Genomic DNA, 13,030 nt, shown 5'->3' with positions numbered 1-13,030 from the left:
AGATGCACCTTTCGTTCAGCTGGCAAGTCAGCGGCATGACCTAGAAAAATAAAAGCTATAGCATCCGCCGTGCTTCTCTTGCTGTTTTTTTGCCCCCTCCAAACTCCGCGGCTGCTGGCATCTCGGCGTCGTCGGCCCTCGACATCTTTGTGCAGCTGATCGGCTGAGACATACGTAGCGCCGACGTGCGCACACGCACCGCGGCACGAACGTGCCGAGTACGTGTAGCCAGGAGCCGGACAAGCGCTAGCGAGTACGATCGGCATCGGCGATTGCAGACACCGTTAGGCCTAGGTGGCTCGTAGTATACAGCACGGAGGCAGGTACACACACACAGACACATACGGCTTCACAGCGCAAAGCAAACGTTTCACGTACCATTTCCGACTTGTCACGCTCGCGGGCGTCGACGACGCCCGCTGAATCGGCCCCTGATCCGAGTTGAGCTCGTAAGCAGCGAAAAATTTACACGAAATTAACTCGAAATATCCCCGCACCACAACTTACGGCTGCTCATAGCATCGGGAGAAGCACCGCTGCGCTCTCGCTCGCATCAACAACTTGTCACCATGGCCTTATTCGTGATTGGCCCGCTTGGGGTCACATGACCATCCCAGCCGCACGGGTATGTGTTTGTGTGGCCGCCGCCGCCGCTCCGTGCGTGCGTTTTGTGAAGGCGCGCCGAGCGCTGGCTGCGAGCGGTTGGCACGGTGCATACATCATCCCACATTTGCAAGTAGACATTGCCTGCCACACAGTTTGCAGTGATCACGTATTGCAAACGTTAGGGAGAAGCCCCTTTTGTGTCGTGTCGTGACTGTCTCCATAGGAAAACCCTGCTGGAATAACTATTCATTTCCTCTTTTGATGCGATACTTTCAAGCAAAATGCAAATTATGAACGAGTGTATGCGTGGCAAAACCCAGAGGAACGTTTTATTATGACGGTGCTAAGTCACAAAAGCCCAAATACTTTCGTGAAAGCAACAAGAGAGGGAGGTAGTTTGGTTATTTTTCTTTTTTTTTTCCAGCTGATCCACAGCTGACGCCAGGTACGTGAAGTGGCGACACAGCACACGTGACAAATCCGGCAACGCTAAAAACAAAGTAAACTATTTTATTTTGTATACTGTGTAAATTAAAATTGCTTTTTTTTGTAACATTACAAGCTTGGAAATACTAACTTACAGGATTCCTGCTTTTCTCAATCGCGTTTTAATGTCACCAAGCAAAGACGAGTCGACGCCTAGCGGCATAAAAAATGTAGCAAATGTGGCTTTGTCACTTTATTAGTCTCAGAAGTACTCAAACAGTAAGGCATTGCTGCACAAATTATATCAGCATTAAGAGCATTATGTTATGTTTGCACAGCGCATTTTTAGGTAAATACGCCATATGTCTATGTCATTTGCTTTGAGCCAGCGGAAGTGGCTCAAAGCGGAAGTGCCGCCACAAGTTTACGAATCGCAATCGATCGAGCGTAGGAGTAGGTGCGAGCAGGGCCCGCACACTCTCAAGTTCAACAAATGGCCACAGAGGGCGAAAAAATCGACCGCGCGGCGCTGCTAAAGAAACAGGCATAGTACACCAATTAAAAAGGTTCCCCCGTTGAGCACATTATCTCCCGCTAGAGGCGCCGTAGTAAGCGCAATTTTAACCTACAAACTTTCTTCAACAGTAAACGAAGCGTTGTTATTGCATGATAAAGACTACAAAATTATAATTTCTAATTTTACATTGTACTTTTCATTACCAACTTTGTTGTTTTTTGTCATTTTAAACGCAAAATAGCGTTCAGCATCATCGACCTCCCACGTGACCTCTGGCCTGAATTTAAAATTTTTACCGGTATGTTCGCGTGCGCGGCAGGTACGGATTCCTTGGTTCGTACATTGGTTGGTTATTTTGTGCTAACACCAGTTTACTGCGCGTCGATGTCTCGCGTTATTTAATTTGGGGTGTAAGCCTGAAAGCTAGGTTTCAGTCGTGAGCCATGTGGAACACGTCTGCATCGAAATGGGAGCCGGGTCCTGCTGCAACTGGGGACAGCAATACCGGTGAGTCGTTTAACATCACTGCTTCAATCGCTATGTAATTTATTCGTCTCGTTAACTTAACGAACTAGATGCTGCATTACATAAGGGCAGTCAGGACCCTCCGTTGCTGTTTCTGAAATAAACTTTCAGTTGCGAGGCCATCATTATACACACATTCACGAAAGAGAAGCGATATCGGAACGCGCGTCACATTTTTCATCTCGTTGTAGCCGTAGCCATAAGTGACTGAGTTGCCTTATCAATATATTTTTTTTTTCGAGTCCGCCGGCAACATCTTTCGTTCACAGAACCGAATAACCTTTTGATAAACTGAAGCTAAAGTACTGAATTTAATGTATTAAACAGTTGCACACATGATAATTCACCCATATTTCGTACCTGTTAGTTCCAAATGTTCTTGCTGTTCAGTTTGGCTTACCTCAGGACATCTATTTTTGCAGTAGTGAAGCGGTGCATCACGTTCATGCACAAAAAGAATGCATCATTTCTAATAGCTTCATGTCTTTCATCTATTTGCTTGTGAAATCAGCAGTGTGATCTCTTCTAGTGTATAAACAAGCGCACAAATGTACTTATTTGCGATCTTAATAATACTTAAGCTGTTGACATGCATTGTAGTTACACAGACATCAATTTTACGGAGAGTAACCATATTTATTTACCATGCTGCTTAAGCACCCTACAACAAACAGTACATTTGCATGTGTTCTGTAGTCACAAACCATTGCAATGTATATGTCGCACCTTTACGCATTTTATATTGCAAAACTGTGCTTATTCAATTTCTGATGCAGTCAAAATTTCTGTTCCAGACATGCAGTAATGAGGATGGCACCAGTATAAAGCAACACACTCCATGCACAAACAGAAGCTGCTGCCTGCTACAACAAGGTCATTGTGTGGACTTTGGCTGCTACTACAAGGTAAACAACACCTGTTTCAGAAATAAATATGCTTGATACATGCTGTATTGGCTTGCTAGTCTTGAGATACATGTCAGTTGTTTGTAGCAGATGATATGAGCATTTGTTCATGTTTACAGTTCAGCATAATTAGTTCAAACATAAAAGAAAACACTACATGAGTTTGGATAATCTCTGCTGTATCTCATGTGCCATTGTTCTGCCCCAACAGAGTCTGTGCCAAGTACATCTTGGTCATCACGGGAGCCCCCATCTACACCAACAGGAAGGGGCTGGAGCTGAATTCGCAAGACCACAAACAAAGAAGCCATTCCAGAATTATTTGGATGAGATATCAAGTCTACGGACGACTGTTTCAAGAGTGAAAAGAGCCTACGCCATCATTCCACCAGCACGGATATTGGCCAAGTCATCCAGGTACCTCAACAACAAAAATTATTTGTCTTCAGATGTACCTGCAACCTCTGAACAAGCACAGATGACGCTGGCTAAGAGTGTTCTGTCAGCTTGCCCTTCCTTAGTGAGCTTCCTGGCCTTGCCAGTTCTTGCCAAGTATAATTTTGTTTCAATTAATGCAAGCTTTTTCATTCCACACTTTTGTTAGAGATCATTCCTATTCCTCATACAAACAATAAAGGTCAACCGATTCTTTGCTCATACTTAATGCCAGTCACTGTCTAGTAGCATAACATATGTGTAGCAGTTCTTTCTAGTGTATGTTGCCATGTGCAATTCCTCTCCTGAAATAGCTGATGCAGCATTGGCGTGTGTCTTGCATTAACCTTTACACTGTGTGCTATGTAGCATTTAACTTTTGTTAATGTTTTTGGCTTTCAATGCTTGCAAGGTAGAGTGGCTTCTTTCTTGAATGCAAGCTTTCTCATTCCCATATTGAATTCCTAGTCTCATTCAGGATTGCTATTCTTGCTCGACAGCTTGTGTTTTTGTGCAAACTACATTGAAGTGATTGATTGCAGAATCTGGTTTCGGCGCTGTCCGACTTGGTACTTGTCACCGTTTTACGTTTCTCATATGTGGGAGCCTGGTCAGTTGCATTGGGAAACAGTCTCTCGAGGCAAGCACCTGCTCCTACAGTCCGCACAGTGACATAGACTGCGAATTTACACGCACACCGTGGTTGGTGCTCCCCGTTCCATCCTTTCCTGCTGCTGCCGTGTGCAAATTTTGCTTGTGGTCTTCCTCGGCCATGATTTGGCGTCAACGGAGACTCTCATACATAATTACATGGTTCTAAGTGTATGAAGTTGATATCCACATGTGTGGAAAGGCCTGCAAAAGTGACTGCAAAATAGTGATGCTCACAAAACCAACCATGCCCATATATAGAGAATGTGGGGTACCAAGTGTGAGTTACACATTAGTGGCATGCAAAAGAAAAAAAGAAACATGCAGGTTGGAAAGGCGGGTAACGCTAAAATGCCGGGCACTCCATGTCGCTGTTGGCTGTGGTAGCAGATGCTTGCGTCACCCGATTGCTTCGCAATGCAAGCTGCTCATATTCAACGCCAACTGTCGGTGCAATGGGACACACTGTCCAATCTGCTTGCGCTGCTGGTTGTTGCTTGTTACCAGACTGCAGTGTGCAACGAAGGCAAGCACTATGCCTACAGTCGGACGGTTGAATGTGCCGCAAGCAACCCGTGTGCGTGTATGCTCACTGTTGTCATGTAGATCGTAGCCAATGCATAGTGCCAATGTATAGATTGAGCATTATGTTAGAGTATGCTGAAGTGATTGATTGCATAATCTTGTTTCAATGTTGTCCCACTTGGTCATGGTTGCCGTGTTACATTTCTGGGATGTGGCAGCCTGTTCAGTTGTATTGGCCAATGGCCTCTCGAGGTAAAGCACCTGCTCCTGCAGTCCACACAGTGACACAAACTCCCTGTTTACATGTAGTGTGATTGGCGCTCCCTGTTTGTCCTTTCCTGCTGCAGCCGTGGGTAAAGCGTGCTTGTGGCCTTCTTTGGCCATGATTTGGCGTAAACAGAGACTATCATACATGATTACATGGTTTGAAGTGTATGAAGTTGATATCCACATGGGTGGAAAGGCCTGTAAAAGTGGCTGCGAAATGGCGATTCCCACAAAACAGACCACATCCATATTGAGAGCAGGTGGGGCACCAAGTGTGAGCAACACATTAGTGGCCACCGAAAGAACAAAAAGAAACGCGCATGTAGGAAAGGAGGTAACACTAGGATGCCGGGTAGTTCATGTCGCTGTGTTGGCTATGGCAGCAGGTGCCTGCGTCACCCGATTGATTCGCAGTACAAGTTACGGTGACTGTCAGTGTAAACAGGTGGGGCACTGACCAATCTGCTTGTGCTGCTGGTTGTCACTCGTTACTAGACCACCATGTGCGACGTAGGCAAGCACTGTGCCTGAAGTCGGATAGCTGAATAAGCTGTATGCAATTTGTAGTGCGTGAATGCCCACTGTTGTCATATGGATCTTAGCCAATGTACAGTGTATTGTCTGAACCTCATGCGGTGACTGAATGCAGAGTCTAATTTGATAATGGTCGCCGTGTTATGTTTCTTCGATGTGGCGACCTGGTTAGCTGCATGGGCAACAGCCTCCCGAGGTAACCATCTGCTCCTGCACTCCACACAGCGACAAAGACTCCCAATTTACATGCACCGTAATTGGTGCTCTCCCCATTCGACATTTCTTGCTGCAGCCGCCGGCAAATTATGCTTGTGGGCCTTCATCGGCCGTGATGTGGCGTGATCGGAGACAGCACACGTTATTACATGGTCCAAAGTTGATAGCCACATAGGTAGAAAGGCCTGCAAAAGTGGCTGCAAAATGGTGATGCCCACATTGAGAATGTGGGGCACCAACTATGAGTTACACATTAGCGGCCCCCGAAAGAACAAAAAGAAACGTGCAGGTTGGAAAGGCGGGAACGCTAAAATGCCGTTTAGTCCATGTCGCTGTGTTGGTTGCGGCAGCAGATGCCTTGCGTCACCCGATTGCTTCGCAATGTAAGTTACGGCGACTGTTAATGAAAACAGGTGGTGCACTGCCCAATTTGCTTGCGCTACTGATTGTCGCTCGTTACCAGATCGCCATGTGCGGCGACGAAAGTGAGCAGTTTACGAGCTCGCGTTAATGGTTTCAGCGCATCTCGACATGCAAATTTTATTTCTGATCTTGTACGAGAAGGTGCACTGCTTTTTCTTCTGCCAATAAAGTCGCACGTCCTGTTCACTCACTTGTGGCTTGTTTGTATGGGCGTCAGTAGAGGCTCTTTAGTCTCCTGGCCATTAAAACGCGGCAGCTGAGGCATGCCGCAAAGCCAGCGAGGCGAGCACGGCGCGTACCCAGCGTACGGCACCGGTATAAAGCGGCCATATTGAATATTATACTAAAAAAAAAGACATTTCCGCTTCCTGATTAAGTATCGCCATCTGTCGGGCCCCCCGCTAAGTTCCATGCGCTGCCGCTTCTTATTTTCGAACCACTGTGGAAGGTACAGTTTCCCTTCTCTAAAGTTGTTCTTTATTCTATGGTGCGAGTTTCAAGTTCGAGTTCTGCTGCGCGTCGACGTGGACCCGGCGCTTGTAAACGACCCGTCGTGTCAGCATGACGATACTGCGCGTCGGGCTCTGCCCGGAGTTGACAGCGCCGATCGTCGAAAAGCTGCGCGCCTCCGGTGTGAGGACCGTCCTCGAATACCTGTCGTCCGAACGCGAAACTCTTGCCGAGCGCACCGGGCTCGCCTACGGGGACGTGATTCGATTGCGCCGCTCACTGCAAGCGATCTACGCGCCTAAGCTGCGCACGGGAGTCGAACTCTACGAGCAGCTACTGGAGACCACGGCCATCTTCACCACGGGAAGCGGGAACGTGGACGAGGCCATAGGCGGCGGAGTCTACACCGGGCGCATCACCGAAATCGTTGGCGCCGGTAACAGCGGCAAGACGCAGCTGTGCCACAGCCTCGCCGCCAATCTCGTCGTCGCCAGTCACTTCGGCGCGCTCTACGTGGACGCACTGAGCTGTTTCTCACCCGAGAGACTGCGCCAGATTGTGTCTTGCAGAGTAGCCGGTGACGTCAAAACTGAAACTGTCCTTTCCAAGGTAAGGCACGTCGCCGTCTGCGACTTGCTGGAGATGGTTCAGGTCGTGGACCAAGTGCGCGACTCGCTCTGCTCTGCGGGAAAAAAGGACGAGACTTTCTTGTCGAACGTGAAAATGATACTCGTCGATTCCTTGACGGCCGCCGCCTCTCCGGTCTTGACCGGCAACCAGTACGTCGGCGGTTTGTCGCTGTTGTCGCACCTCTGCAACGCGCTGCAGTACCTGGCGGCTCGGTTTAGGATCGCCGTCGTGATCACCAACGACTTCGTGGCTGGGGAAGGCGTCGTCATGAAACCTGCCCTGGGTCGGTACTGGGAGGACGTGCCGTCCGTTTCCCTCGAGCTGAATCTGCTCGGTGATCTGTTTGACTGCGGCGAAACGCGTGAACTGAGAGTCGTGAAAAGCCCCGACGCCAGCGCTCTGGGCAGAGTCGTGAGGTTTAGAATTGTGCCCAAGGGAATCACAACTGTGGTTGCGAACTCCTGAGTGCGTTGCGACGATCGATTTGTCCACTAATTAAGCTAGCCCATAATAATAATAATAAAGATAGCCCGGTCCCACCGTTAAGCAGCGTTTTTGTCAAGAGCTGCCAGACATAAAGCTCGCTTTGCACACGCACCATGCGTCAGTCCTGTGTCAAACCACTTTGGGGCTGCAGGCTGGTCAGAAACAGACGCATGTCCCTGGCGTGTTCGCTGGGCTCGTGCCATGAATTGGCTTCGCATGCTTGTTCGTATAACTGGATACAGGTCTCTGGGCTTGAGATCTCCCCATCGCAATGTGTAGGGCTTCAACATCTCAGTGTAGGGTCTTTGCTGGACTTGCATGAGACAGCAATAAGATTCTCCAAAAGTGGCTTCTGTCGCAGAGTGTGCTGCTGCTGTTACTGGCGGAGCATTTTTGAAGGAGGCATAAGTCCATGAAAAAGTCATTGTTTGGCGAAGCCCCTGCCAAAGTCTGCACAAGCTACTCCATGAAGTGTGCTTGAGGTTTTTCAGTCACACTAGCCGATGTTTGAAGGTCAAGCTCCAGCGTCTTCCCAGCCTACTGAGCGACGAATTCACGAAGTGAACTTGGTTGAGCTTGGAACTGCGGCATATTCTCAGCCAATGGCAAAGCATCACCTGCGCATTATGTGCCACGAAAGCACTGCTGATGTTCTTGTGGGCCACAAGCCTTAATGAAACTTTGTAAATATCTCTATAGTGTATATGTGTGTGCATGTGACTGTATGTGCTTTTAAATGTTCATCACTTTATATATAATAATAATCACCCACTACCTGGAGCAGCATATCAGGCAAACAGCCAGGCTAACATCTTCAGCATGTCATTAAAGCTAGTCTCTCTCTCTTCCTCTTGCAAAGTGAAAATTAGGGATGCTGATGATGATGATGTTAGTGTCATTGGAACATACCCACTCAAGGGGAGGGGTCAAGAGTCAGGCAGGCTTTAGCCATGTGTCAATAGAATAAATCTAAAAATCAATAATTTTGATGAATAAATTAAAGCAAATAAAATGATCCAGTAAATAGTCATTCTAAAAGAACACAGAAAAAGAAAGAAAAAAATATATATACGTTTATAAAAGACAATGAGGGAAGAATTAAATAATACGACTAACAATGAAATCAGTTAGATTCAACAGTGAATTTCTCGCTGGTGATGCATACATCCCTGTGTGAGCCTCCAAGCACAGATGCTCTGAAAGACTGCAGCACTGGAGAGTTCAATGATGAGCCGAGCTGTCACATTGCAATGTCCTTTTTGTCAGGGAGAAGAAATGCATTGAGGCAAATCACACTTGATGTCTTCATCCACCTTACACAGAAAAATATGGCTGAATGCCCGAACTTCGGTATGTACAGGGTGTCCCAGCTATCATCCATTGCGTTAAAAAAAGAAAGGAAAAACCGGTTCATTCTATGCAAAGACAACTATGTCCACAGTGTCCATAGTTGAGTAGAGTAGCCACCAGTAATTTTGTTGGCGTCATTCAATTAACAAATTAATTGCAATCAACTATTTTTTATTTGCTACCCCGAATGCTGTGGTGTCAACGAAGATAGATAAAGAATTCTATTGAGGTCCTGAAGAAATCCACCCCTGCTTTATAGGGGGAGGATCGTGGCCACTCCCACATAGGGCGGAGAGGCCTAGCCTCACCGCCGCATCGCAGGCCTTCTGGACAGCCTTGAGTTCATGTAGTAGGGCCGGGCTCTTGAATTTGTAAGAAATTGAAAGAAACCTGAAGATGGGGGGGGGGGGGGGGGGGGCATGTGACTAACCGTCTGCCTGCATCAAAAAGTAGTGCCATCAAACAAGCTATAGTGGCAGAGCTGGTGCTTTATCTGGCACGCCCCGCCCTCGACAGCGCGCTACCTTGGTGTAGATAAGGAAAGAGTGCCGATAATTGGTTGTTGATGCGTCATGGAAAGACTGCGCGAAAGATCTCCCTGTAACAATATATTTGTTATCGCCATAAAGTAAACCCCCATAGAGCAACCCTTGAATTTGTATTCTTTCAAGCGATACCTTTGTAAGCATCCCTCAGCATATCATGTCATGTAGCAACGCACACTTACCCACATATATTTACATACTCCGTATTTACATATGTACATGTTTAGTGTTTTTCACAATGGTTTTCATTAAATGTCAATACTGTCTTTGATTTATTTCTTCTGGCTGATCTGATGCTGGTTTCAGCATTTTTGACTCAACAGTTGTGCGTGCTAGGCTCCCTGGAATCTGGCACTTCATGAATACCAAGCTATCCTACCGGCATTTACCTTTCTTTTAATACGTTAAAATTAGGAGTGCCAAAGCGGAAAAGAATTACGGCAGAACACGATGGCTGCTGGTGGTAATGCAATTAGCCTTTGAGCAATGTAGCAACCCACTGTATTCCGAAGTCACGTTTATTTAACATCTGTAGTAGCCATTGTGAGACTTCTTTTGGCTTTGTATACGTGCGATATACTCCGGTATCATTGCACTTTGCTACAGTACTCGCTTATCAAGGTTGTTTATGAGCATATGGCGATGTGACGACGACTGTACGACGCCGACACGTCACTGATATGAAGCGTGAAGTGACGACGATGGAATGATGAAGAAATGCCGTCAGTGGAACAACGAAGGCAGTATGATGATGGCATGAGAATGAGATGGTGGTACCTAAATGATGATAATATGACGATAGCGGGACAGAAATGACATGAAGACAATAGAATCACGACAAGTGTATAGCAATGATGGCATGACGACGACGGTGTGACGTAGCTGGAATGACGACAATGGCACATGACGATGAGTATAACGACAACGGATGCATAATAGTGACTGACGACAAGGCAATGATGAGAATGTCATGACGATAAAGTGATGACGTTACTGAAGTGTTAACGCTGACAGCGTGACAACAAGGCATGATGGTAATATAGTATGGCAAAGACATCATGAAGCGACACAATGACGAGAGTCGGATGGCGAAGCTAGAATGACCACGCTAAGACGATTGCGATGGCATTACGACAGTGGTATGACAACAAATGCATGATGACAATGCAATTATGACGATGGCTTGACAACGGTATGATGACTGTACCGCGAAGCCTGTGTGACGATGATGGCCTGACGATAGCCGGATGGTAGAGCTAAAGTGAAGATGATGGAACAACTACTATGGTATCATGATGGCAGTGTGACAACAAATGATTGACAACTGTGTGACGACAAAGGTGTGAGGACCACGACATGGCGAAAGTCGGATGACAAAGCTGGAATGACGACGACGCAACAGCCACTACGGCATCATGACCACGAGCGCATACCTAATGGCCCAAGTCAATAGAGAACGTCTGTCACTAAGCCGGCATAGAAGGTGCGACTACGACGGCATGGCGAGAGTCTGATCACGAAGCTAGAATGACGATGATGGAACGACCACGAAGACGTAAGATCATGAGCACATACATAGTGGCCCGAGCTGGTAGGCAACTTCGGCTACTGGGTCGGCATAAAAGGTTCGATAGATAAGTACGAGGCAAATCGGAAAGTCAGTGCCCCTATTTTTTTTTATTAGGCAAAATAAGGTGCATACAGGTGATTACAAATACACATACTACCTTCTACATACCTTAGCATAGTTTTCCACACAGTCCCCACAGCGGTTCAGACATTTGTCCCATTGCAGCACTAAATTTGAGATGCTCCTGTGGTAGTCAGCAACGCACATGGCCTCCCCGAACGCTCATTGTCGTGCAAGCTCCCACAGCCCTTTCGCGAACTCACAACACCACCACCTCACACTTCTCAAAGTGAGACACCTTTCCCCATACGTGGGCTGCACTTCCCTGTGGATTTTGATGGTTCTTCGTCCTTTGCTCCATAGAAAACGAATCACATTTCCTTGCTCGTATGCCCTGGACATGTGAAGCACAACCGCTGTCTTCAACAACTGACAGCAGCGCTGTGCTGTGGAAGTAGCGGCAGGTAAGGCCAGGCCAGTCCAAGAAAGGTCCACCGCTGGGAATGGATGTGCTGTCTTCGTACCATAATTTGGTTAAAAAAATAGGGGCAATGACTTTGCAATTCACCCTCGTAGATATGTATATATATATATTGTTACAGGGACGTAGAAGTATAGAAAGACTATAGTTATAATATATATACAGCTTGAGTCAGAGTAGTCAAGATGGCTGACCACCAACAACACATAATAGCCAGCATCTCCGATCATCTTCCTCTGTCTTCTTTCATCCTTCCGTAACAGGACCCTCGGGTGTTGAAGCACCGTCTTGGTGCACGGTAGGCGAAGAATTGCGAGCGAAGTATAGCTTCAGCCGCAAAACGCGCATGACGTCAACAGGCGTCTGTCTTGAGGATGCGTCAAACTGTAGCGACGAAATCTTGTAATTTATGTCATTAGCTTGACATAGGACTGCATAAGGCCCTGTGTAACAAGAGAGAAGCTTCAGGGAGAGGTCAACTCGACGACATGGTGACCAAAGGAGCACCCAAGCAGCTGATGCAAACTTAACATCGCGATGGTACCGGTCATAATGCTCTTTTGGTATATGCTGCAAGGCTAATAAACGAGATCGGCTGAGTGCGATCGATGACTTCACGGGCGTAATCAGTTGCAACACGTGGCACAGGAGGGATGATGGTGTCAAACGGCAATGTGGAGTCGCGACGATACAAGAGATAAAAGGCTGAATATCCTGCAGTGTCATGTTGGCACAAGTTATACGCGAACGTCACATAGGCCAGCGTGGCGTCCCAGTAGCGGTTATCGTTGGAGCCGTACATCGACAGCATCTCTGTGATTGTTTGGTTGAGAGGTTCCATAAGACCATTCATTTGTGGGTGGTAGGCAGTGGACAGCTTGTGCTCAGTGGCACAAGAGCACAGGAGGTCGTCGACAACTCGAGATGAGAATGAGCAGCCGCGGTCTGTATGTGACTGTCGAGGTGCACCATGGCGGAGAATGACGTCGTGGAGAGAAAATCGGCAAGGTATGTTGTGCAACTAGTCGGCAACGCCTTTGTTATCGCGTAACATGCCACGTAATCAGTAGCGATGGCAATGCACTTATTCCCTGTAGTCATCGTCGGAAAAGGGCCAAGCAGGTCAAGGCCTACGCTAAAGAACGGTTCAGAGAGAACTTCAATTGAATGGAGTTGTTCGACAGGTGGCAGGGGAGGTTTCTTCTGGCGCTTACACAATTCGCAAGTTGAGACATAACGACATATCATATCAGACATATCATGCACAGCAGGATCAGGGGGATCCACGGGGTGACGAGAGAGGCAGTCGGCGTCCTTGTGGAGGCGTCCAGTCTTGTAATTGACAATAAACGAAAATTCCTGGAGCTGCAAAGCCCAACGACCAAGCCATCCTGTCGAGTCCCGAAGAGCAGACACCCAGCAGAGTGC

General features: G+C 47.3%; 2 protein-coding genes and 1 long non-coding RNA gene across 4 annotated transcripts in view; 2 read left to right on the top strand and 1 right to left on the bottom strand.

Annotated features, from left to right (window-relative positions):
* The window catches only part of LOC126519269 (uncharacterized), a 56,720-nt gene extending 55,293 nt beyond the window's left edge, over window positions 1-1,427 (bottom strand). For both annotated transcript variants that reach the window (XM_050168888.3, XM_055065310.2), the window contains exon 1: window positions 379-1,427. In XM_050168888.3, the coding sequence (XP_050024845.1) occupies window positions 379-381 (3 nt within the window). In that variant the 5' untranslated portion in view covers window positions 382-1,427. The remainder of the gene's footprint in view (window positions 1-378) is intronic.
* A 123-nt stretch (window positions 1,428-1,550) lies between these two features.
* On the top strand, window positions 1,551-4,397 carry LOC129381965 (uncharacterized). Its single transcript, XR_008610036.2, has 3 exons — window positions 1,551-2,056; window positions 2,869-2,979; window positions 3,191-4,397. It is a non-coding gene; the product is annotated as an uncharacterized lncRNA (long non-coding RNA).
* A 2,119-nt stretch (window positions 4,398-6,516) lies between these two features.
* Window positions 6,517-9,762, top strand: LOC126519303 (DNA repair protein RAD51 homolog 4-like). The gene has a single exon (XM_050168928.3). It carries the CDS (start codon window positions 6,592-6,594, stop codon window positions 7,573-7,575), a length of 984 nt encoding a protein of 327 aa, XP_050024885.1. The 5' UTR covers window positions 6,517-6,591; the 3' UTR covers window positions 7,576-9,762.
* Window positions 9,763-13,030: the final 3,268 nt, after the last annotated feature.

This window comes from Dermacentor andersoni, chromosome 10, assembly GCF_023375885.2.
Source record: "Dermacentor andersoni chromosome 10, qqDerAnde1_hic_scaffold, whole genome shotgun sequence".
In the NCBI taxonomy this organism is placed as follows: Eukaryota; Metazoa; Arthropoda; class Arachnida; order Ixodida; family Ixodidae; genus Dermacentor; species Dermacentor andersoni.
Note: the sequence above shows the minus strand (reverse complement) of the source record. Positions and strands in the feature narration are given on the sequence as shown.

Excerpts from the sequence above, each read along its gene's own strand:
- LOC126519303 (XM_050168928.3), top strand. The coding sequence starts at position 6,592 with ATGACGATACTGCGCGTCGGGCTCTGCCCGGAGTTGACAGCGCCGATC.